Here is a 26,015-nt window from a genome sequence, read left to right on the forward strand (position 1 = left end):
CCCAAGTACAGTACTTGAGTAAATGTACTTAGTTACTTTACACCACTGCGCAAAGCCTTTGATGAAAGCCCAAAAATCAAAGAGGCCTAATAGAGAAGTGAAATTTTACCACACATACCTTTACTGCCCCGTCGTCAAAGTTGGCCACCCAAAAAGATGAAATGTCCCAATTATTAATCCCAGGGGTCTTGATTGGCCTCCACTAAAAACACATGATTACAGTAAGTGTTCCTGCTGTTCTTGTCAACACACACACCACTGACTGACTGACTGACTGACAGGCCCGGCCACATATTCAGTGGGTGGAGTTTCCTGTACTTATGGCAGGTACAGAATGATGTTAGACTGGCTAGACCAGAGACATTGGGAGTTAGGTATGATAATAGGTCAAATTACACAAAGGACTTAACACTTTGGAGAATTATAATAGCGCAATTATATGCGCTATTAATGATACAATGTTCTGTGAAACTCTTAAAAAAAAAAAAAAAAAAAACACACCCTGGCCATCGATTCCAAGTGTCCTCCCTAGACCAGGGGTCTTCAACGTTTTCAGGCCAAGGACCCCCTAGCTGAGAGCGATGAAGCAGGGACCCCCTCTATATTGTATAAAACTGTGTTTCAGATAAAACACTAACTTTTTCCCCACTACACCTATAACTCTTTGCCAAAAATAGCCGATCTACAAGCTATTTTTGGCTCAAGTTGGGACGCTAGGATGCTAAGAAAAGGGATGCTAGGGTTCAAGTGGTTAATGCAAAAAAAAAAAAATCATATCACACAAAGATTTGGTGGACCCCCTGTAGTAACTCTAAGGACCCCCTAGGGGTCCCGGACCGCCTGTTGAAGACCCCTGCCCTAGACCCTTCTCCCTCCTGGCTCTCTGGCAGCGTTGCCAATGTCTGCTTATTATAAGCCCCCAAAATGAATATGCATTTGTCCGTGGGCCCCCCCAACCATCTGAAAATATTTTGTGCCAAGGTCTCCCATATCAGATTTGATGTTAAAATAAACCAACATTTCCCCCCAAAAAAAAATCTAGTTTAGTTGAAAAAGCAGATCTACGAGCTTGTAGATCTGCTATTTTCAAATAGCCCATCATATGGCCTAGTAGTGGCTTGTTTTTTGTTGGTTGACTAGATTTCATGACAAAGCATTTGCTAAAATCCCTAAATTTAAACTATTTTACTGAATGCTTTTTGCCCCCTGAACAAGGAACGTAAAAAAATACATAAAAAAAAAATGACAAACTCAATTTTTCTGTGGAGAAAAGTTTAATTACGGAATCATTAAAGCGCATAAAATATTTTAAGGAATGTTGTAATTTTCTTTTTTTTCCCTCCCCCATCAAGCCTTGGTCACAAAATGTTGATAAACAACTCCTGGTCCTCTAGTTAGCGGTCACATGACACCATTACACCCCAATAGACTGGGCCCAATCCCATTTCACCATGTCAATTCATATCGTTGTTGTCGGGCAGAAACCTCACATCTCCATGCTCTCCATTTTCAGAAATTAACGCCTTAACCCATTAATACCTGGAACGCATCTGTGTCACCTTAGATTTCTTTTGCTATTCAAAAATATCAGATATACAAGCTCATAGCGCGGCACCGAGTGCCGCGCTACGAGCTTGTAGATCTGCTATTTTTGAAAAATCGTGAAATTTTTTTTTTTATATTTCTTTCCGAAAAACTGTTAGGATTTAGAAAATGTTTAGAAGCGGCCTCAGGTCTTAAAGGGTTAAGTGATCATACTACAGCGTCACAGAAAAGCATCAAAAGTAGCAGATCTACAAGCTCCGCGTTTCGGAGCTTGTAGATCTGCTATACTTTTGAATTTGAACCCTGAAAAGTAAGTCGTTTTGGACATAATGAGGTTTCCACCCGACAGAGACTATATTCATCTTTTAACATCATATTATCTTAGCATTTAATCACCATAATATTAACCACTTACAGTACAAACCCTATATACACACACATTTGACTGGAGTCCCCCAAGACTCTATACTAGGCCCCCCACCTGTGTTCACTCTACACTAAAACATCTTGGGCGTAAACAGCCGATCTGAAGGGGGTTCAAAATGATGGTTAAAAAAAGGAAATGCGAGTCGGTCCCAGTCTAGAGGGGTGAGGAGGAGGAGGAGGGTCCATTTGAAGACCCAGTCCCACCAAGAAGAAGATGATGGTGGTATTAAAGCAGAACACAGTTGGTCCAGAGATCCCACCTTCCTTCAGGTAGCGAGTGAAGACCTTCAATCTCCCGATGGCGTCTTAACGTGACCGGATCACAGATGATGTTAACCAGCATTACTTGCCGTTCTTCACGTTAAGCATCTTCTCCTGTCGGGACACAAGAGGTGAAATGTTGGCACAGTTTTACACGAGAACAGCATTGTAAACATTGTCCTAAGTCCATGGTGTTTGATAGTTTGGGGTTTTTCCAATGAATTAAATCATTATCGTTAATCATGAGGATAATCTTATTATCGTACAACAAAATTGTGTTATTGTGTGATAAAATGTGATTCATCCCCAAAAAAAGTAGCTGTTGATTCTACAAATGACGTTATTGTTATTTTCATAATTGAATGACGGTCATGCTCAAGTAGCTAAAACAGATTCAAGCTTGTAGAGCTGTTATTTTGTGTAGATTTGGGGAATTTAAGTTTTAAACATTTTCCCCTATGTGCAGGGAGGCATGGTTGATAGTGGTTAAATGGATATTTCACTTTCAAAATAAATGTGGGTAATTTTATCGTCTACTCAGGCTTTTGTGAGCACCCCGGACAGTTTTTAAGTTGCTTGATTCAGTATTTAGACGCCTATACAAACCCATTGTAACTTCAAACTCTATTTTAACCATGATAGATTCCTTAGAACCACCCGTCCTTGGTTCTGGTGACTGATATTGTCCTTCTAATAAGTGAGGAGACCATGTTTTTTAAATTACTTTTTTCGTTTATTTAAAAAAAAAATTGGGGAAAATGCAAAAATTAAATTAGATAAATGGAAAAAGTAATTGAAAAAACACACCCCCCCTCACATATTAGGAGGGAGGTATGAGGAGGTATGAATTTAAAAAAAAGTGAAATATCCCTTTAAGTCAGTCAGTGTGGGTTTTTGTCAATATTTAACCATATTAAAAAAGAGCTTGTGCCTTAATAATCACATTGGAACACTACTTGCAAAGTAACGGTTTTGGACATACAAGGTGTGCACCCAACAGATATAGAGACGATATAGAGAACCTAAGTCTTAGATCGCTTCAAATGATAAGAACTGTGTTCCAGAAATAAAAATCACCCGAATTATTCATTTTTTTGGGGGAACACAGTTCTTATATGACACAGTCTAAGATCTCTCTATGGGGATTTTCAATAGAAAAAAATACTTCCGTGACACAGGGGTAGCGGGAGTGACATCAGGAGGAGTCAGGACATTGACATACAATAAGAGCCTCTTAGCCCATGAGCAATGAGACCCTCTTTACTTTGATCATGGTCTCCAGCTTGATGGCGTCGGCAGCAAACTTGCGGATGCCGTCAGACAGCTTCTCCACCGCCATCCTGTCCTCGTTGTGCTCCCAGCGGAACGCCTTCTCCTCCATGGTCACCCTCTCCAAGTCACTGGCCTGGGCTGCACACACACACACAGGGAACATTATGTAGACCTCTCCAACATCATGTAGAGCAGGGGTCTTCAATGTTTTAAGCCCAAGGAACCCCTAGCTGAGAGAGAGATGAAGCAGGGACCCCCGCTATATTGTATAAAATTGTGTTTTAGATTAAAGTTTTCTTGTTTACGTTTACTGTTCTTTTTTCCCTCTACACCAAACAACTATTTGCCAAAAATAGCAGATCTACGTTGAGAGCTTGTAGATCGGCTAAAGTTCTCCTCAGAAAAGGGATGCTAGGGTTCAAACGGTTAAGGTAAACCCCCTGTTGAAGACCTTTTTTTGCCCAGGCCTACAGGGAAGTATTATTCATCCATCCTTTACCTTTCTTCTCGCTGAGCAGCTCAGTGACAGCACCGTGGTCCTGGCTGAGCTCTCCCAGCAGACCGGGGGAGATGGTGAGCAGGTCACAGCCGGCCAGGGCCTTCACCTGGCCCGTGTTCCTGAAGGACGCGCCCATCACCACCGTGCTGTAGCCAAACTTCTTGTAGTAGTTGTAGATCTTGGTCACGCTGACGACACCTAGACGACGGGATCACAATTAAGATATCGATTAACACGCGACGCGTTTTATCAACCCTTTAAGACCGGGAACGCAGCCGTGTAACCACTTTAACCATTATTTTATAGTTTGGCTGTTCAAAAATAACCAGATCTACAAGCTCATAGCGCGGCAGATCTGCCATTTTTGAAAAATCGTGGAAATTTGTGCAAAAAAAACGTTTAACTAAAATTTTTGCTTCTGCGGGGGTCCCAGAAATAACATATTTTCAGATATGGGGGGGGGGGGTCCGCGGCCAAATAGGGGGGGAGGGGGGTCCTTGACATGAATAAGTTTGAGAACCACTGATAATAGCAACGTTAGTTTTTTCAAAAAACTGTTAGGATTTAGAAGACATTTGTAGAATCCCCCAGAAGCAAAGATTTGAGTTACAAATGTTCGCTTTAAAAAGAAAAATTATATATATATACATATACGCATATACACATATACACATATACACACATACACACATACAAATATATATATATATATATATATATATATATATATATATATATACATATATACACACACACACACATTCAAAGATTTGCACACATTTTCATGATTTTTCAAAAAATAGCAGATCTACAAGCTCATAGATGCTGCTATTAGCTTGTAGATCTGCTATTTTTGAATAGCCAAAGTATAAGATAATGGTTCAGTGGTTAAAATCTAAAATGACAGATGCTTTCCCGGTTTTAAAGGGTTAAAGAAGATGGTTGATTGAATACTTTATTAGTCAGAAATGTAAACAGCACGAGGTACAGTCAGACACTTAGGCTAAAAGGAGAACACAAAAACAAAGTCCTGGGGACTCGTTCCCATTGTGGTCCTATATGGACTTAGTTGGGGACATTAACTAACTATTCTAAGCAAAGGTTCTGGCAAAAATAAAAACAAATATGGCACTAAAAGGCATGTTTTTTGATACCTAGCTTTATGGAAGAACATTTGAGTCAAATGATCTTGACAGGACACCCATGTACCTGTCAAACTCATGTACCGGTCAAACTACTTCACAAACATCAATGAAGTCCACAATCACAACACCAGAGGGAGCTCCACTAATCACGTTCAACCCAGATTTGGCTCAAACTAGGGGGTTAAATTCGTTCTCCTGCTATGCCACAAAAGTGTGGAACGCCCTACCGACAGTCGTAAAGGAGTGTAAATCCCTACTCTCCTTCAAAACCGCTCTAAAAGAGTACTTACAGGTGGCTGCAATTCGAAACTGGCCTCTGTAAAAGTCTAAGCCTAGACGCCCCCCCCCCCCCAAACTGTTTACTGTACATATTTTTCTATTTGATTTCTAACCGTTTATATGATGTTTTGCAAAGTATTGTATATTTTTCTGTCAAGTACAAAGGACCCCAATGGAAACAAGCCATAGGCTTTCTTGGGTTTAAAATCCTCTTAGCAGACCTTGTATTTGTACCTCCCTGTGCTTTTTTTTTTGCAAACTGCTAATAATAACATATTTTGAGATGGGGGGGGGGTCCGCGGCCAAATAGGGGGGAGGGGGGTCCTTGACATGAATAAGTTTGAGAACCACTGATTATAGCAACGTTAGTTTTTTCAAAAAACTGTTAGGATTTAGAAGACATTTGTAGAATCCCCCAGAAGCAAAGATTTGAGTTACAAATGTTCGCTTCAAAAAAAAAAAGAAAAAAAAAATATATATATAATTTTTTTCCAAAGATTTGCAGACATTCTCATGATTTTTCAAAAAATAGCAGATCTACAAGTTCATAGGTGATGCGCTATGAGCTTGTAGATCTGCTATTTTTGAATAGCCAAAGTATAAGATAATGGTTCAGTGGTTAGAATCTAAAATGACAGATGCTTTCCCGTTCTTAAAAGGGTTAAAGAAGATGATTGATTGAATACTTTATTAGTCAGAAAAGTAAACAGCACGAGGTACAGTCAGACACTTAGGCTAAAAGGAGAACACAAAAACAAAGTCCTGGGGACTCGTTCCCATTGTGGTCCTATATGGACTTAGTTGGGGACATTAACTAACTATTCTAAGCAAAGGTTCTGGCAAAAATAAAAACAACTATGGCCAGGGGTGCACATAACTGGTGTGCAGGTGCGCATGCGCACCCAAAATAAATAATGCGCACCACATCAGGCGACGCAAGGTGCTTTTGCGCACCAACAGCTGGGACAGGAATTTCCAAGCTTTTATTTTTTAGCAAAAATAAAAAATAAAAGCCTGGAGAACGAGGACACATGCTGCACGTGATTGTGTCAGTGTCTGGCATCGCCTCGCATTGCCTGGCTGCGTGCACGCAGCCAGCTGCACGTGATTGTGTGAGTGTCTCGCATCGCCGCGCATTGCCTGCTGCACGCAGCCAGCAGCGGCTGTTAGAGGCACTCGTCACCGATGATGAACGCACGGTAACGGTGCAAAATATGCCGTGAACGTCCAAATCTGGCGGATAAAAGCAGCGCAGCACAGGGAGTCCACATTCACAACACCAGAGGGAGCTCCACTAATCACGTTCAACCCAGATTTGGCTCAAACTAGGGGGTTAAATTCGTTCTCCTGCTATGCCACAAAAGTGTGGAACGACCTACCGACAGTCGTAAAGGAGTGTAAATCCCTACTCTCCTTCAAAACCGCTCTAAAAGAGTACTTACAGGTGGCTGCAATTCGAAACTGGCCCCTGTAAAAGTCTAAGCCTAGACGCACCCCCCCCCCCCAAACTGTTTACTGTACATATTTTTTATATATTTGATTTCTAACCGTTTATATGATGTTTTGCAAAGTATTGTATATTTTTCTGTCAAGTACAAAGGACCCCAATGGAAACAAGCCATAGGCTTTCTTTGATTTAAAATCCTCTTAGCAGACCTTGTATTTGTACCTCCCTGTGCTTTTTTTTTTTGCAAACTGCTAATAAAGTATTCAATCAATCAAAGTTCAGGCCTACATCTGACCAATTGTGTTTACCGAGCCCAAAATAGCCCCTTTATCCTCTCCATCCATACCATCAGGCTAGTCTCAGATGATCAGAGAGCTCCACCTACTGGCATGTCTGGGGAAATCTAAATTCAACGCATGGCTTCTTGGACACCAGAGAAATCCAGTGGCAACAGACCCATGCCTACTGCTTTGAAAACCAGTCCTGATACCATCCCAATATGAAGGACTGCCCCTAGGTATTTGCATTGGTTGCCATGCAGTCATTTCATTTTTTTAATTAAAACATCCACCTTAGGACCAACTTAGTGGCAATCAAAGGTTAAGTAATAATATTCAAGTGGTGTGTGTGTGTGTGTGTGTGTGTGTGGTGGGGGGGGTGGTCCCCTTGATAGCGTTTTAAACATATAAACCAGCTATTTGAAAATAGCAGAAGCTCAAAACGTTGTCAGTTTGTAGATCTGCCATTATCAAAACATTTTGGGGAAAAAAAAGGGGAAAGATTTTGGAATATTTTAATCTTTTCCATACGAGATTTATGTTGTTAAAATAATCCAAAATATCTTATTTGTGCCAAGGGGCCCCTGGCACAAAATATGTTCTGATGGAAAATCCAAAACAATAGTTTTGGATTTTTCATTCTTCGTTCTGACAAATTCTTTTCTAATTCAGTTAGTTTTAAGCGGGTTTGCTAGTTTTTATTTTTGTGACGACGCTTTAGTTTTTTTCCATGCTTTGGGTTATTTGTCAGGTGCAGGATTCAAAAAGGTTAGAGTAAGTATTGTGTAATCATTCTATACATTTACTGTTGGACAATCAATGAAAGATGTTTTGTTTGTTTTTTTGTAAACACAATATTTTTTGTCTAGTTTTTGTTTAGTTCAGTTAACGAAAAATGATTTCTAAATGTCAGTTTTCGTTAACAATAATAACCGTGGTCTGCGGACATGAAGAGGTTTGAGACCCGTTACCTGGATCGTCATGTGGTTCGTAGCTCTTCTTGTCCGTGTTCTCCTTGTACCAGTCCAGGATGCGGCCCACGAAGGGGGAGATCAGCGTGACCTTGGCCTCCGCACAGGCCACGGCCTGGGCGAAGGAGAACAGGAGGGTCATGTTGCAGTGGACTCCATGCTTCTCCTCCAGCACCCTGTGGCATCAGATCAAAACACACCAACACATCAACCAACCAGAAACATCATGAACAAAAACACAACACTAAATTAACCCATTCAATCCAGGAACGCATACTGTGTCCTTTTTAGATTTTCTTTAGCGATAATTATTATTTTATACTTTGGGCTATACAAAAATAGCATATCTACAAGCTCGGTGCCATGCTACTTGCTTGTAGATCAGTTGTTTTCTTTAAAAAAAAAAGATTGTAACTCAAATCTTTGCTTCTGGGGATTTTACAAATGTCTTCTAAATCAGGAGTCTTCAACGTTTTCAGGCCAAGGACCCCCTAGCTGAGAGAGATGAAGCCCCCCCTCTATATCGTATAAAATTGTGTTTCAGATTTTTTTTTTAAATGATTTCCGTGGTCTGCTTTTTTTCCCCCTCTACACCTATGCCTCTTTGCCAAAAATAGCCTATCTACAAGCTCACAACGCCTCGCGCTGCGAGGCGTTGTGAGCTTGTAGATCGGCTATTTTTGGCAAAAGTTCTCCTCAGAAAAGTTTGATTACCATTCAATCAAGGAACGCATACTGTGTCATTTTAGATTTTCTTTAGCGATAATTATTATTTTATGGCATGCACTTTATAGTACATGAATAATAAAAAGGTTAATAATGTCAGTAACAGACCTGCCAGCCTGGATGCCCTCCCACGTGGAGGACAGCTTGATGAGGACACGGTCCTTACTGATGCCTGCCTCCTCATACAGAGCCATGATCTTCAGGGCTCTGGAGATCATCTCCTCTTTATCATAGGACAATCTGTGGGAGGAGGAGAGGACACAGCAAATACATCATCTTTATCACAGGACAGTCTGTGGGAGAAGGAGAGGACACAGCAAATACATCATCTTTATCACAGGACAGTCTGTGGGAGGAGGAGAGGACACAGCAAATACATCATCTTTATCATAGGACAGTCTGTGGGAGAAGGAGAGGACACAGCAAATACATCATCTTTATCACAGGACAGTCTGTGGGAGGAGGAGAGGACACAGCAAATACATCATCTTTATCATAGGACAGTCTGTGGGAGAAGGAGAGGACACAGCAAATACATCATCTTTATCATAGGACAGTCTGTGGGAGAAGGAGAGGACACAGCAAATACATCATCTTTATCATAGGACAATCTGTGGGAGAAGGAGAGGACACAGCAAATACATCATCTTTATCATAGGACAGTCTGTGGGAGAAGGAGAGGACACAGCAAATACATCATCTGTTATCATAGGACAGTCTGTGGGAGAAGGAGAGGACACAGCAAATACATCATCTTTATCATAGGACAGTCTGTGGGAGAAGGAGAGGACACAGCAAATACATCATCTGTTATCATAGGACAGTCTGTGGGAGAAGGAGAGGACACAAGGGTTGAAATCTGAGGTAGAACAGGAAAGTTGCATAGTGCTGCTTTAACTTTCACATTTGAGGCCCAACATTCACTAAATGCATAGGCGGCGGGTATTGAAGGCTAGGGTAGGCTAAGCCTTCCCAAATGTTATGCTGGGAAATTCTGGGAATTAATAATAAATCAGTAAAATCAGGCAAAAATATGAATTAAAAAACCTAGCCCTAATCTAACCCTAACCCTATAACCGAAATAAAGTAACCAAAAACCCAACAGAAACTAACCCTTTAACAATGTTTTGTTACATTGTTAAAGGGATAGTTCACCCCCAAAATGACTTTTTTTTCCCTATCGATTAGTCACCCCATGGAGACTTGAATTCATGGATATTGTTTCGTTTTTGTCGCATTCCTGAGCCAATAATTTGATAACCGGCAGCGGTTCCGGTAGGAGACACAAAGAGTCTCCTTTGTATCTCCTACCGGTACCGCTGCCTACAGGTCCGCTGGTTATCAAAGTATTGGCTTAGGAATGCGACAAAAAAAATCCGTGAATTAAAGTTGAATAGATAGAAAAAATGATTTGAAAAAAAAACTATTCCTTTAACAAATTAAGAAGACAGGGTTTGCGTCTTTTTGGGGGGGGTGGGGGGCTTTGGCATGCGTTCTTAGCGATTACAAGCTTTGCTGACACCCCACATGCTTGAATCATAATTGTGATGCCTATACTCTACCACCATTATCAAAATAAAGTACATAAAATCATGATTAAACTAGTAAGTAGTGGCTTCCTTCTCACCGTGCGTCCACCTCGGTAGAGACCCTGCCAGGGACCTTCTTGAGGATTTCCAGGCCAAAACTCACAAAAAGCTTGTCCATGGTGTTGGTCACCTGCTCCTCCTCCGTTCTGAACAGGAACCAAAGAAGATCAAAATAGAAATCAACATACAAGGAATACAGACCACTCTGTGGCTTTAGTTTTTTTGCAAAAGGAATAACGTACAGTTTAAACTCTAGCCTTTGTTTGTCAAGGTTTCAAATCAAAAGACATTTCCCAAGAAATGTGAGCAATCCATAAGATGAGGATGCATATGAATTGAACACTATATCCATAAAATATCAAAACAATAAGTGATTCATGTTTTTGGAAACATCAGAGTATGTGGGAATTGTTAAAATCAAGGTGTAGCGATGCAACGCCTTGTGAGCTTGTAGATCTACTATTTTTGCCATTTGTTGTACTGGGAAGGACCACGATTGAAATAAGGCATAGGGCTTTATTGTGTTTTTTATCCTCTGTAATATTGCGTCAAGATATAGATAGATAGATAGATAGATAGATAGATAGATAGATAGATACAAAGATTTTTCAAAACAATAGCAGATCTACAAGCTCATGGCACGGCACTCTGTGCCACGCTATGAGCTTGTATATCTGCCATTTTTGAATAGCCAAAGAAATCTAAAATGACAGATGCGTTCCCGGATTGAACGGGTTAACCGCGTGCCTGAAAAACACAAATGTGTGCATGTGTGGAGGGTCTCAGCTTGTGTCAGATGTAAGTAGGGAGGGCTGCCAAGATAAAAAGGTTGAGAACCACAGGCACTGCACTGTAGAGCAGTGGTTCTCAAACTTTTTCATGTCAAGGACCCCCAAATTGACACTTATTAGCCCACGGACCCCCATTTGAAAAGATACATTTTAAGGACCCCCCAGTTTGACATGCATTAGGGCTACGGACCCCCATTTAATGGCATTTCTATCTCTGGGACCCCAATTCATGTTATAAAATCAATGTTATCTTAACTCTGAGAGTGTACAAATGGAACCAAATGGACCCGTTAGGGTCCATTTGGTTCCATTTGGACACTCTCAGAGTTACAGACCCATAAGGGTCCATTTGGTTCCTATCCATCATTTAGCTGGGGACCCCCTGGAACCCCCTCAAGTACCCCTGGGGGTCCCCGGACCCCACTTTGAGAACCAATGCTGTAGAGGGCAACGAGAAAATGATGTGCACTTTATATGGTGTGACTGAACTCAACGTACCCGCCCTTTGCGATGCCAAACTTAATGGCCTGGTCCAGTAGGTGCTGGTAGGCTGGCATCTTGGAAGCAGCCAGGATGAGAGACGGGTTGGTTGTAGCATCTTGAGGCTTGTACTCGTCAATGGCTGTAAGATGAGCACATTGTGGGGGAAAAATAAGTAATGACTTTGCACACATAACCACTTCAGTGCTGCTTGTTGCGTGCATCAGTGACTGATGTATAACTTCCTGTATGATGGGGTCGCATGCCAAAGATAGCCAATCTACAAACTCACAACACGCTGGGTATGTGAGCTTGTAGATCTGCCATTATCAGCAGGTGACACCGGTGCGCAACTGCGATAGAGCATACTATTAGGCATAGGAAACCTGTAGTTCAACAGTCACCCAGGTAGCATGAGGGGGCAACTCTTGTATATTTACAAGAACACTTAGATTCTCCTGCTAAATTAAAGGTAAATTGCACCAAATGAGTCTAAAATGAAGTGTTGGGGCCCCGGTTCGATTCCTGGGCCCGACGGACCTTTGCTGCATGTCCCTCTCTCTACAGTATGTCTCTCTACACTGGGACCATCTATAAAAGCAAGAAAAGCCCGAAAGATCAGTACTTAAAATGAAGTGAACTAAGCCTAGGTATAAACAGGTATTAATTTGTATTAGGCACAGCCATTTATTTCAAAATTATGTTTTTAAAGGGAAACTAAATCTCTGTCTTTTAACGGCACAGGTCACATGTCATGATTACCAGGGTGGGTACTGGAAACACAATGAACAGTTCACATTTTGTTTCCTGGTTTGAGGCATTAATGTCATAAACTAACCTGTGACACACACACACTTAGTGAGGTATTGACTGTTATAACAAACTAATAACTTGGCAGTCTCTCTCACACACACACACACACACACACACACACACACACATTAGGGAAGATTCCACATTTTTCTAACTACACACCCTCCAATTGGTTGGACAAGATTACTTTTTTTTTTACTGCATAACACCAAAGGGTCTAATGCCTACAGAACAGTGCTGCTGAATGCATGTGTATGCCCCAAAAAGTAGACCAATCACAGCAAACTAAAACAGCTCAGCTGATGCCGCCAAAAGACATCACAGCTCACCTTATGCTGCTAAACTCGTGTTAGACTTAGAACAATCTAGTAATTTCTTATAGATACAGGTTACACAGGGAATCCCTGTGCTTCACCTTAGGGATAGTTCACCCCAAAATGACTAGTCGATTAGTCATCCCATGAAGACTTGAATTCATGGATATTTTCTTGTTTTTGTCCCATTCCTAAGCCAATAATTTGATGACCGGCATCGGTCTGCCTACCGGTCATCAATTTATTGGCGTAGGAATGCGACAAAAACAAAAAAATATCCATGAAGTCAAGTCTCCATGGGGTGACCGATAGAAAAAAAAAAGTATTTTTTTAGGTGAACTATCCCTTTAACCCATTCAATCCAGGAACGCATCTGTCAGTTTAGATTTCTTTGGCTATTCAAATATAGCATATATACAAGCTCATAGTGTGGCTACGAGCTTGTAGATCTGCCATTTTAGAAAAATCGCAAAAATGTCCAAATCTTTGAATATATTCTACAAATGTCTTCTAAATCCTAACTCTTTTTTTTTTTCTTTTTGGAAAGAAAAAACCTATGTTGCTACAGTATATCAGTGGTTCTCAAACTTTTTCATGTCAAGGACACCCAAAATGATATGTATTTGGCTGGCGGACACCCCCATATCAAAATATGTTGTTCCAGGGACCCGCCTAGAAGCAAAGATTTGAGTTACAAATGTTCGCTTTAAAAATATATATATATTCAAAGGTTTGCACAAATGTTCAAGATTTTTCAAAAATAGCAGATCTACAAGCTCGTAGCGCGGCACTCGGTGCCGCGCTACGAGCTTGTAGATCTGCTATTTTTGAATAGCCCAAGTATAAAACAAAGTGGTTACACAGATGCCTTCCCGGTTTTAACGGGTTAAGTATGAATTTAAAGCAGACTGAGGGTTCCTATGATAGAACAATGCAGCGAAATGTACAAACTGTCTCTAAACATACCATCACGTAAACCTTTTGTGGCCCATAAAAAGGCCAGCGTGCTACACATTCATTTAGGTTAATGTGCTGTAGCGGTACAGAGCCATGTGGTGGCGCTGCAGCACACACACAATGACATTGTAACCAGGAAGCCAACTGCAGGAGCCGAGCCAAGGTGGGCGTCAGCCCAACACAAAGCCTCCTGTGTTGTGTTCCATCATGCTTATTATCGCTTCCCAAACAAGCCATGTGAGGCCTTTGTGTTGATGGGAAACCTGCAGCTATAAGCGTCAGACACAGCAGTTCATTTCAAGTGAGGCGGGCGGTGGTACGAGGTACTTAGAGCATTAACCTATAAACTGAGTGCCGCGCTATGAGCTTGTATATCTGCTATTTATTTTTTAAATCTTGGATTTTTTTTTTCAAATCTTTAGTTTGAATATGTATATTTTTTAAAAGAGAACATGTGTAAGTAAAATCTTTGCTTCTGGGGATTCTACAAATGTCTTCTAAATCACTTCTAAATTTGGAGAGAAAAAAAAAAACTTATGTTGCTATAATACCAGTGGTTCTCAAACTTTTTTCATGTTAAGGACCCCCAAATTATACGTGTTTGTCCGTCGACCCCCATCTCAAAATATAATGTTCCAGGGACCCCCCAGAAGCACGCTATGAGCTTGTATATCTGCTATTTTTGAAAGCAAATGACAGATGCGTTCCCGGTCTTAATGGATTAATGTTAAAAACCTGGCTGAGGCAGTTTGTTTGTTTGGCTGCTGTCATTACGTTTCTACCTTTGATGAGAGATCGATGTTTCTCCTTTCCACTCCCAAGTGTAGATACTGTCTATGCAAGCAGACTGTGCCGTATGGATTGCATTTATACAAGAGCTGGCTGGGATCCAGAACATCTAGCAGATCTGAGCACCTTCTGGAGTCTGGACACAATGCGTCCTTTGTACAATTATACCAACATATAGTTTTGCATATATACTTAACTGGATTACATATCCAACTAGAAATACCACATTGTGGTTGTATGCCTCTGCCAACCAGGTGTAAATAAATAATAATATATTTTTTTTTTTACTTGAACCCTAGTGTCTCTATAATGGGGCAAACATTTGGCAAAAATAGCTGATCTACAAGCTTGCGACACGTTGTGAACCTGTAGACCTGTTATTTTCAGATAATATATTTGGTGTAGAGGGGGGGAAAAAAAGTGGGCCATTGAGATAAGCACGCTGGCCTGAGAGACGCCGGTCAACCAAGTAAGTGGTTAAAACAAAAGACAATAGATTTTTCAAGTCAAACCACGTCTAAACAGGTGACTCTACTACCTAACCACATGATAATCACTTAACCAAAAGTGTCCATGACATTATGTGTCAGCAGTTAATTCTCATGTCATGATGATGATGAGTAACCACAAAGGAATTAGTAACCAAGTAACACAAGTTACGGTAAGTAATAAGGTTTCAGTATTTTGCAAAGTCACAGAGTGCTTTCCCCATTATTCAACTTCAGTCATGATACCTGCCTTCCACACTAGGCCTTCATTGTAGACAGAGGATTTTTAAACCATTAAGACCAGAGGAAGCATCTTGTCAGAGCTTGTAGATCTGCTATTTTGTGAAAGATGTGCAAATCTTTGAATATATACATTTTTTTATAGCTAACATTTTAACTCAAATCTTTGCTTCTGGGGATTCTACAAATGTCTTCTAAATCCTAACAGTTTTTTGAAAAACATTATGTTGCTATATCAGTGATTCTCAAACGTTTTTCATGTCAAGGAAAGGACCCCCAAAAATGGTATGCATTTGGCCGCGGACCCCAATCTCAAAATATGTTCTTCCAGGGACCCCCAGAAGCAAAGATTTGAGTTAAAGATTTTCGCTTAAAAAATAAATAAATATATATATATATATATATATATATATATATATATAATTTTTCTAAGATTTGCACACATGATTTTTCTAAAAATAAGCTTTCGAGTGCTTGTAGATCTACTAATTGTTTTAATAGCCAAGGAAATCTACAATGACACAGATACTTTCCTGGTCTTAATGGGTTAACCATGCAGTGTTGCAGTCACATTTCAACACAACAGATCTTAAAATATTCACAACCGAGACACAAAATTGCACAAATTCTCCATTTTGAAGAGGAAACCAAAATTACACAAACTCTCTATTTGGTCAGTCTAAAGAGGAAACTTAACATCAAGGCCAACATATTTGGCAACTTCTTCTACAGAAGACTTGAGCAAACTGCCAGGTTTCCCAATGATGGCATTTCTACAAAGATGTGACTGTGCAAGGGTCATAAAATAATAAAACTCTCCATACAGAATAGTTAGTATAAAGTGCTATGCACACAGGGTGTGATGTGTGTACATCATTGGTTCTCAAAGTGGGGTCCGGGGACCCCCAGGGGTCCGTGAGGGAGTTCCAGGGGGTCCCCAGCTAAATGATAGATAGTTAGGAACTTAGGAACCAAATGGACCCTTTATGGTCTGTAACTCAGAGAGTGTACAAATGGTACCAAATGGACCCTAACGGGTCCATTTGGTACCATTTGTACACTCTCTGAGTTACCTTAACATAGATTTTACAATATAAATTGGGGTCCCAGAGATAGAAATACCATTAAATGGGGGTCCGCAGCCAAATGTATGTAAAACTGGGGGTCCTTGAAATTAAAATGGTTGAGAATCACTGCTAGAGCCATAAAACTCTTCTCTTATGGGGGGGGTCCCTGACATATCTTTTCAAATGGGGGTCTGCTGACTAATTAGTGTCAATTTGGGGGTCCTTGACATGAAAAAGTTTGAGAACCACTGGTGTACATACTGTAGTGTGGAATATATCAAACGGCAAAGATAAATGAAAAAAAGATCTCCCCAGGGCATTTATTTAGTACACTGCATCTCCATGGTTCCTCCTTCTACTACTTCCACTCAGCTGGACATTGCAAAAAGTGAGACTTATTTGTGCAACAGAAGTGCATAATAACTCAATATTAGCGGCACATACAAAAGCAGGTAATGATTACTTTGTGCTGCCTGGAAGAGTGGAACTGAGCTCTAAATGCTTGTAGATCTGCTACCTTTGAATTTGAATCCTGAAAAATTAACCGTTCTGGACATATTATGTGGGTTCCACTGATATGGATTTATGACCAAATAAAGGTTTCACATTCTGCAAACAAAGAAGGTGCTTCTAATACTACACTCACACTCAGCACTGACCTACTGAGGTACACACAATGACACTACAGGCTGCAAGCAGGCTGTGTTACAGCCTAGAGATGGAAAGATCTGATGTAATCCATTCAATCCAGGAACTCATCTGTGTCATTTTAGATTTATTTGACTATTTGTGAAAATGTGTGCAAATCTTTAAAAAAAAAAAAAAAAAAAAATATATATATATATATATATATATATATCTTTTACTGAAATCTTTGCTTCTGGTGAGAGTACTGGAACTAAATATTTTGAGATGGGGGTCCGCAGCCAAATATATGGTCCTATATAGGTCCTTGACATGAGAAAGTTTGAGAACCACTGATATAGAAACATGCGTACAAAAAAAGAAGACTGTATGTATGTATGTATGTATGTATGTATGTATGTATGTATGTATGTATGTATGTATGTATGTATGTATGTATGTATGTATGTATGTATGTATGGTATTCAAAGATTTGCACACATTTTTCACGATTTTTCAAAAAGAAATAGCAGATCTACAAGCTCATAGTGTGATGTGTGTACGAACAGTGCCACGCTACGAGCTTGTATATATACTATTTTTTAATAGCCAAAGTATAAAATAATGGTTATAGGTAAAATGACAGATGCGTCTTGATGGGTTAAACATGAATAGTCATTCTTAAACATTTGCTCATTGGGCTAAACTTCTAGTCTGTTGAAATAATACTGAAATTAAACCGTTTCCTCGTTTTGCTGGGGACCCCCTGGAACTCCCCCTCAAGGACCCCTTAGGGGGTCCCCAGACCCCAGTTTGAGAACCAGTGGTCTACTCTAGAACAGATAACACACTTAACAGAGAGAATGAGGAAAACATTTTGTGTCTTGTCATGGTGACTTGCGAGGCAGGCATGAGGAAACATGAGGCAAGGTTTGGTTTACATCACAGGCTGAGCAAACCGGTAAACGCATTACACATCCTTACACAGGACTGTCATTGGTTCCTCGTGTAAACAGACACACACACCATGCCTTCCCCATTCCACATGAGGAAATACAACAGCCATAGATGCTCACTTATTGGGTTAGCCAACAAGGCTATGCCACCCATTATAGAAATTCTTATTTTACGATTAGTCATAGTTCAACTGATTAGTTGATTAACCTGAAAGACCTGAGACTGATTCTTACTAATGTCTTCTAAATCCTAACAGTTTTCTGAAAAACGTATGTTTCCATATCAGTGGTTCTCAAAACATTTTCATGTCAAGGACCCCCAAAATGATATGTATTTGGCCGAGGACCCCCATTTCAAAATATTTTGTTCCAGGGACGCCCAGAAGCAAAGATTTGAGTTACAAATGTTCGCTTTAAAAGAATACAAACATATTCATTTGCACACATTTTCTCGGTTTTTCAAAAATAGCAGATCTACAAGCTCATAGCGCGGCACTCGGTGCCGCGCTATGAGCTTGTAGATCTGCTATTTTTGAATAGCCAAAGTGTAAAATAATGCTTTTTTAGCTCAAATCAAAAAATTACACAGATGCGTTCCAGGTCTCAATGGGTTAAGACAAAATGTGTGCAATTACAAATAGTGTTTGCCATAAAATCCCGCAGAGACCAGCCTTTTCTATCTTTCGTATCTTATGAATGATACGAAAGATAAAGTCAGACTCGATGAAATACATCTACGATAGTCTTGATCCAAGGCTAGTGAGGTTAAGAACATTCAGTCACATAATTTCTCAAATAGACTGCCAGTATTAAAGGGCTATAGGCCTGTGTCTAAAGTTCACAAGAGATGTGCTCATCATTTATCAATAAACAATTCATTCAGCATGGAACAAAAAAAAAGCACAGCACATGATAATATGATATCTTACTGTGTAAAAATCGACAGCTTGTTCTAGCACCCAGCAACAAAACATGCCTTTATATTATGTTTTTCTGCAGAAGCATGGCATCATCCCCTACATTAAATGCACCCTAGAGCATTGGTTCTCAAAGTGGGGTCCGGGGACCCCCAGGGGTACTTGAGGGGGTTCCGGGGGGTACCCAGCAAAATGTGTTAATATAGCATCACAATAATTATGAACTTTTATACTTTGGCTATTCAAAAATAGCAGATATACAAGATCATAGCGGCACCAAGTGCCGCGCTATGATCTTGTAGATCTGCTATTTTTGAAAAATCGTGAAAATTTGTGTAAATCTGTGAATATATATATTTTTAAAGCTAACATTTGTAACTCAAATCTTTGCTTCTGGGGGTCGCTGGAACAAAATATTTTTAGATGGGGGTCCGCAGCCAAATACATATCATTTTGGGGGTCCTTGACATGAAACAGTTTGAGAACCACTGCCCTAGATAGCTCCATAAAGAACCTCTCACTCCGCTATACAGCTCCGAGATGAGGTTCTATGTGGTTCTCATCCGGGATCGGTCGAACGTCCGCCAAGCTCCGCTGTTTACCCTTTTGTATACATCGTATCCCAAAACTAATGGTAGATTCCAAACCTCACGGATGTTTAAGGTTTGGACCGGAGCATAATATTTTAGGTCTGGAGCGAAACTACCCGTTTAAATCGCTTATTTAGTCCGCCGGTGGCCATGTTTCCCATTGTAGCCAAACCAGGAGCAGTACTGGCAGCGGACGTAGGGGGGTTTTCCGGGTTGAATGGGAAACATGGCCACATGCTGACTAAATAAGCGATTTAAACGGGTAGTTTCGCTCCAGACCTAAAATATTATGCTCCGGTCCAAACCTTAAACATCCGTGAGGTTTGGAATCTACCATTAGTTTTGGGATACGATGTATACAAAAGGGTAAACAGCGGAGCCTTGGCGGACGTTCGACCGATCAGGGATGAGAACCACATAGAGCCTCATCTCGGAGCTGTATAGCGGAGTGAGAGGTTCTTTATGGAGCTATGCCCTGGCCTAGAGTGCATCCAGTAGGCTTCAGCATCACATGGTGATGCAACAACCATTACAGCATGTCATTTATGTCCATAAAGAACCTCTCACTCAGCTATACAGCTCCGAGATGAGGTTCTATGTCGTTCTCAATCAGGATCGGTCGAACGTCCGCCAAGGCTCCGCTGTTTACCCTTTTGTATACATCGTATCCCAAAACTAATGGTAGATTCCAAACCGCACGGATGTTTAAGGTTTGGTCCGGAGCATAATATTTTAGGTCCTGAGCGAAACTACCCGTTTAAATGGCTTATTTAGTCAGCCTGTGGCCATGTTTCCCATTGTAGCCAAACCGGGAGCAGTACTGGCAGCGGACGTAGGGGGGTTTTCCGGGTTGAATGGGAAACATGGCCACAGGCTGACTAAATAAGCGATTTAAACGGGTAGTTTCGCTCAAGACCTAAAATATTATGCTCCGGTCCAAACCTTAAACATCCGTGCGGTTTGGAATCTACCATTAGTTTTGGGATACGATGTATAAAAAAGGGTAAACAGCGGAGCCTTGGCGGACGTTCGACCGATCCTGATTGAGAACGACATAGAACCTCATCTCGGAGCTGTATAGCGGAGTGAGAGGTTCTTTATGGAGCTACATGTCATTTAGACAATATTAGTTAGACATTAGGTTAGGTACCACATTACACCACCACCAGCGAAGCAAGTAACTAACTATTAACTATCCTTCCCCTAATCACTCAAACTAGTAGTAGTGCAGAAAACAAACAAACTTAAATGACATATTGACATTATCAACTTATAAGTCTGTTTAGGGAGCGATAACGCTGGCAATCCGATTATCAGATTTGAACATCATTATATCTATTTTCGTCAACGACTCAAAACAACGCGCGTTTTAGCTGCACGGCGTCGCATGCTGACAAGAAGAAGAACCGGTTATTCTGGTCGACAAGCGATGCCGCCGTCAGTGTGAACAGAACTGGACTCAATGTGCTCTTTAGCCTCTTTATCAAATCGATCAGAGATTACTGGTACTAAAAAAGCGACATGGCGGTCGTTCACACTAAAACTTGTGTAACGTGTCTCGGCGCGGTGTCGCGTGCTGAGCGGTTACGGCCAAAGTGGTGACCCATCATAAATGTATATTTACCGTTGAAGTCGCCCGTGTCCGCCACCACCACCGTGTACTTCTTCAGCTGGCTCAGCGCGGACTCCATCTTCCTCCTCTTGTCTGGTGACACCGACGTTGTTGTGGACATTGTGGAGAGACACACACAGCTTTTATACACTAGAGACACGTGAGACTGGACGGAATGTCTGTCTGTCTGACTCGCTTGTCTGTCTCACTCACTCAATAGCACCAGAGAAAGGGGAACGGGAAGTTGTCGGTTACGCGATAGGTGCAGCAGGGTTGCCAGATCTGCTTATTATAATTTGCCCGCAAGATTTTATTTGAAAATAGCCGATCTACAAGCTCACAACGCGTCGCATCGCGACGCGTTGTGAGCTTGTACATCTGCTATTTTCCAATAGCCGATGTATATGTTAAAGTGCTCATGTGAATGGCCCATAGTTCGCTTCTTTTGGGCTGGTTTTCCTAGACCCGGTTGCTTGTTTCTCTCACCGGATCTGGCAACACTGGCTAGGTGCTGAGCCAGTGGTGTCAATGGGATCGGTTTGCTTCGCAGGTTGTTGATCCGGTCTGCCTCTAGACCGGATACGGAAATGGTGCATGCTATGTATGTGTGTGGGCTGAAATTACCGGATGTAGTAGGCGGGCTCTAGACCGGATCACACTGTTTAGTTCAGGATAGAAACCAAACCAGGCTTTCCACAGGTGCAGCAGCTTGGTTGTGGTTTTCAAACTGTGGGTTGCGACACGAACTGACAAGAAGGGGTCAGGTGACAGGTCGGTCACGGAATGGCTACAAATGTACTTTTTGAGTGGTGTAATATAGTGGTTCTCAAAGTGGGGCCCTGGGACCCCTACCTTGAGGGAGGGAGTTCCAGGGGGGTCCCCAGCAAAATGTGTTAATACAGCATCACAATCACTTTAATGCCTTTATCCATTATTTTATACGTTGGCTATTCAAAAATAGCAGATCTACAAGCTTACAGAGCATCACTTTGTGCTGGTCTGCAAGCTGCTATTTTTTTTTAAAACATTTTAGAAAAATCTTGAAAGGGTTTGTAAAATGTTTTTTAACACACATCTTCTCTGCTGGGGGTCCCTGGCACAAAAGCTTTTCAGATGGGGGTCCGCAGCCAAATACATAATGAATTTGGGGTTATAAATAAATACATAATAATTACTCAAGTACACATAAAGTTAGCAGATAACATAATTAAATCAGCACCACCTTTACTAAGTGCAACACTGAACAAAATATATGATTGTGAATTGGGCCAAATCTCTGCTTAACAATTGCTTTTATGTTTCTCTCCCTAGTCTACAACATTTAATTAAATGATCATATAAATAAATACATAAATACAAGCAAAAGGGGAAGATAAATAATGCAGCAGATGTTCATATAAAAAGTGTGGTAAATACAAATAACAAATGTGTTATATATTTAATGGGTGTTTATTTATTTTTAGTTTGTCCAATCAGATTACAGCTGGCTGTTTGCGGCGGGCATTTTCAAGCGATGTGACGCTCGAGCGGTCTGTGCGTGCCAAAAATATCAGACCTACAAGCCCACAGCGTGCGTATCTCTGACAGGCTGTGGGCTTGTAGATTTGCTGTTTTTGGCTCGCGACACCCACCCGCCAAAACCAAAGCTGCATGCTTCAGTCATGTTGTTGTTTGATGCAGAGACGTCGACGTGACGCAGTTCCTATAGGCTAGGCCTACTAAATGAAAGGGGAAAAAAACATAATTGCAGAACAAGAGGTGAATTCTAATAACATTTTCCTTTTCATTTCAACGTTTTCTTCAAAAAACACCGGATGTATGGACACAAAAACGTCTCAATTCGAACGTGTTGTTAAGTGTTTGGATGTTTACTTTTCGGCTTCATATGCTAGGCTATACCAAGTTATATAAATCATGAATTATGATGAAAGGCCTTGCATAGGCCTAGGCCTATAGGCTAAAATCATGCCATGGACATGTTACAAAGAAGAGCATGACAAAGGTAAGACATTTAACTTTTACTTTTCTATGGGATTACAGAACTTTTTCAAGGCAGCAAATTGATACAAATGAATAGCAGCAGCAGCCAGCTCTTTTTAATGATAATGACACAAGTCATTATCATTAATTAACACACCTGTGTAGCCTTAGCCTTAGATCAGTGGTTCTCAAACTTTTTCATGTCAAGGACCCCCAAATGGACACGTAATAGCCCGCGGACCCCCATTTGAAAATATACATTTTAAGAACCCCCAGTTTGACATGCATTAGGGCTACGGACCCCCATTTAATGGCATTTCTATCTCTGGGACCCCAATTCATGTTGTAAAAATCAATGTTATCTTAACCCTGAGAGTGTACAAATGGAACCAAATGGACCCTAACGGGTCCATTTGGTTCCATTTGTACACTCTCAGAGTTACAGACCCATAAGGGTCCATTTGGTTCCTATATCCATCATCATTTATTTTGAGAACCAATGCCTTAGATCAAGACTCTCGTTGATGTATTTTATCGAGAGTCTTAGCGACCACCCCCCCAGTTTGCCCTGGAATGTCAGCTCTTAAAGCCCGTCATTCTCCGTAATGCACAAATGCAAAATATAAGGTGCTTACCCGCTTGCCCCAAATGTTAACTTGGTGTCCGGCGTGTTTGTGCAATGTATTAGTCCATATTTTTCAATAAAGAAGTGTTTTAATCCCGTCCGTGGCTGATTCTTCAGTATGGGGGGCATCCGGTGAAAGCCAGAATTACACCCATTGTAAACAGGGGAAAAAAAGAACATTCGGCCACAGACAGGATTAAAACACTTCTTTATTGAAGAATATGAACTAATACATTGCACAAACACGCCGGACACCTAGTTAACATTTGGGGCAAGCGGGTAAGCACCTTATATTTTGCATTTGTACATGTTTGGAGAAATACGGGCTTTACTGGTGACATTGGTTCTCAAAGTGGGGTCCGGGGACCCCCAGGGGTACTTGAGGGGGTTCCATGGGGTCCCCAGCTAAATGATGGATTGGAACCAAATGGACCCTTATGGTTCTGTAACTCTGAGAGTGTCCAAATGGAACCAAATGGATCCGTTAGGGTCCATTTGGTTCCATTTGGACACTCTCAGAGTTAAATTGACATAGATTTTACAATATGAATTGGGGTCCCAGAGGTATAACTGCCATTAAATGGGGGTCCGTAGCCTAATGCATGTTAAACTGGGGGGTCCTTGAAATTAAAATGGTTGAGAATCACTGAGAGCTGTAAAAACCTTCTCTTATGGGGGTCCCTGGCTTATCTTTTCAAATGGGGGTCCGCGGGGTAATAAGTGTCAATTTGGGGGTCCTTGACATGAAAACGTTTGAGAACCACTGGTGTAAAGTAAGTACATCTACTCAAATGTTGTACTTAGGTACAATTTTGAAGTACTTTTTGGAGTATTTCCAATGTTCAGTACATTAGAAGTAAATTTTACTTCTACAACTAGCCAGCCTACAACTCAGAGGCAAATATTGTACTTTTACTCCACTACAATTATTTGTTACTTCGTTGATTTTGATCATTATTACAAAAAACATACATTTACCACCTCAGCCCTACAGTATATACATTTCGGCCAATTGAAAATAGCAGATCTGCACGCTCACAATGCATCATTGCAATGACGCATTGTGAGCTTGTAGATCTTTATATATTTTATACTGTAAGTTTGACCGGAGGTCAAGGCTCCAAAAACAGTCAGAGATGCTATTTTGTTTTTTTTTATTTCTCCCACTTCTCCTCCACCAAACTCCAGTGTAGCTTTGTACAGTGCAATATATATATATATATATATATATATATATATATATATATATATATATAAAATATATATATATTCAAATAGCCAAAAAAAAAATATCGCCAAAAATAAAAAAAATAGAGAACTCAGGAAAGACTTTTAATGTAAAACTTAGGGAAAGTGAAAAAGAACAAACAAACTGCACTAGGCTACGCCCCCATAAAAAGGGCCCTGGCCGCTCTCTCACTGGGCTGTTCTGCCCACCCGAGCATAACTCTCTCTTTGTACCTGCAGTCTCCGTTTTATAGGAGAGGATCCTACCACAAACACAGGAAACAATTAACCATCAAAACAGCTTATCTACAAGCTTACAAATATCGCATGAATAACCCAACACACAAATAGGTATTGTACTTTTAAACTAAATACCATTTTGGGTTTGAATTCATTTCAGAAGACAATAGCATACTTTGCTCATAAACATTGTGAAACACCCCTCCTCCTCTACAGTACATGGCACCTTCCACTGGGAACTCCCCTACTTAATCTGAATGGTTTGACCCAGCTCTGTTTGGCAGTTCCTCATTGAACCCAGACAGAGCGCCAGTAGTACTGCAGAGGAGTTACAGGTGACAAAACAATGAGCATCAACTCCTTTTGACACAGGTTACAATAAACTGAATGTTTTACCCCTGTAAAGTCTGTGTATCATTTGTGAATTTGTGAATGCATTGAACAATATTGACATGATAGTATTGTTAGGACATATCTGCCATGCAACCCACAGTCACTTCAAACAGTTGCTTCCAAACCGGCCGGTGGTCTTAATTAATAATCGGGCAGCTCTGTGAGGTGTGTGTGCGTGCGATGTCATTAACCAGTGTGTCTATATGTGTATAGGGCACGGGTTGCCCCGTGACATATACATTTGAAAACTTGCGAAATGAGACATTTCTACTTTTGGGTACTTTATAAGACCTGGAACGCATCTGTGTCACTTTAGATTTCTTTGGCTTTTCAAAAATAGCAGATATACAAGCTCATAGCGCGGCACCGAGTGCCGCGCTATGAGCTTGTAGATCTGCTATTTTTGAAAAATCTTGAACATTTTTTTTGTGTTTTTTTTCAAAAAAAAACTGTAAAGGTCCTTACACACCGGGG

General features: G+C 40.8%; 2 protein-coding genes across 2 annotated transcripts in view; both read right to left on the reverse strand.

Annotated features, from left to right (window-relative positions):
• The window catches only part of LOC311033628 (uncharacterized protein), a 32,827-nt gene extending 32,473 nt beyond the window's left edge, over nucleotides 1-354 (reverse strand). The window contains exon 1 of the mRNA XM_084041217.1: nucleotides 119-354. The gene's annotated coding sequence lies outside the window, so the exon portion shown is untranslated. The remainder of the gene's footprint in view (nucleotides 1-118) is intronic.
• A 901-nt stretch (nucleotides 355-1,255) lies between these two features.
• Nucleotides 1,256-21,296, reverse strand: taldo1 (transaldolase 1). Its single transcript, XM_084058707.1, has 8 exons — nucleotides 21,089-21,296; nucleotides 11,728-11,851; nucleotides 10,477-10,584; nucleotides 8,958-9,089; nucleotides 8,124-8,299; nucleotides 4,004-4,201; nucleotides 3,497-3,642; nucleotides 1,256-2,346 (listed from the first exon to the last, which is right to left on the reverse strand). Exons 1-8 carry the CDS (start codon nucleotides 21,195-21,197, stop codon nucleotides 2,314-2,316), a joined length of 1,026 nt encoding a protein of 341 aa, XP_083914833.1. The 5' UTR covers nucleotides 21,198-21,296; the 3' UTR covers nucleotides 1,256-2,313.
• Nucleotides 21,297-26,015: the final 4,719 nt, after the last annotated feature.

The sequence above is a fragment of the Gymnoscopelus microlampas genome (genome assembly GCF_963454915.1).
Source record: "Gymnoscopelus microlampas genome assembly, chromosome: 1".
In the NCBI taxonomy this organism is placed as follows: Eukaryota; Metazoa; Chordata; class Actinopteri; order Myctophiformes; family Myctophidae; genus Gymnoscopelus; species Gymnoscopelus microlampas.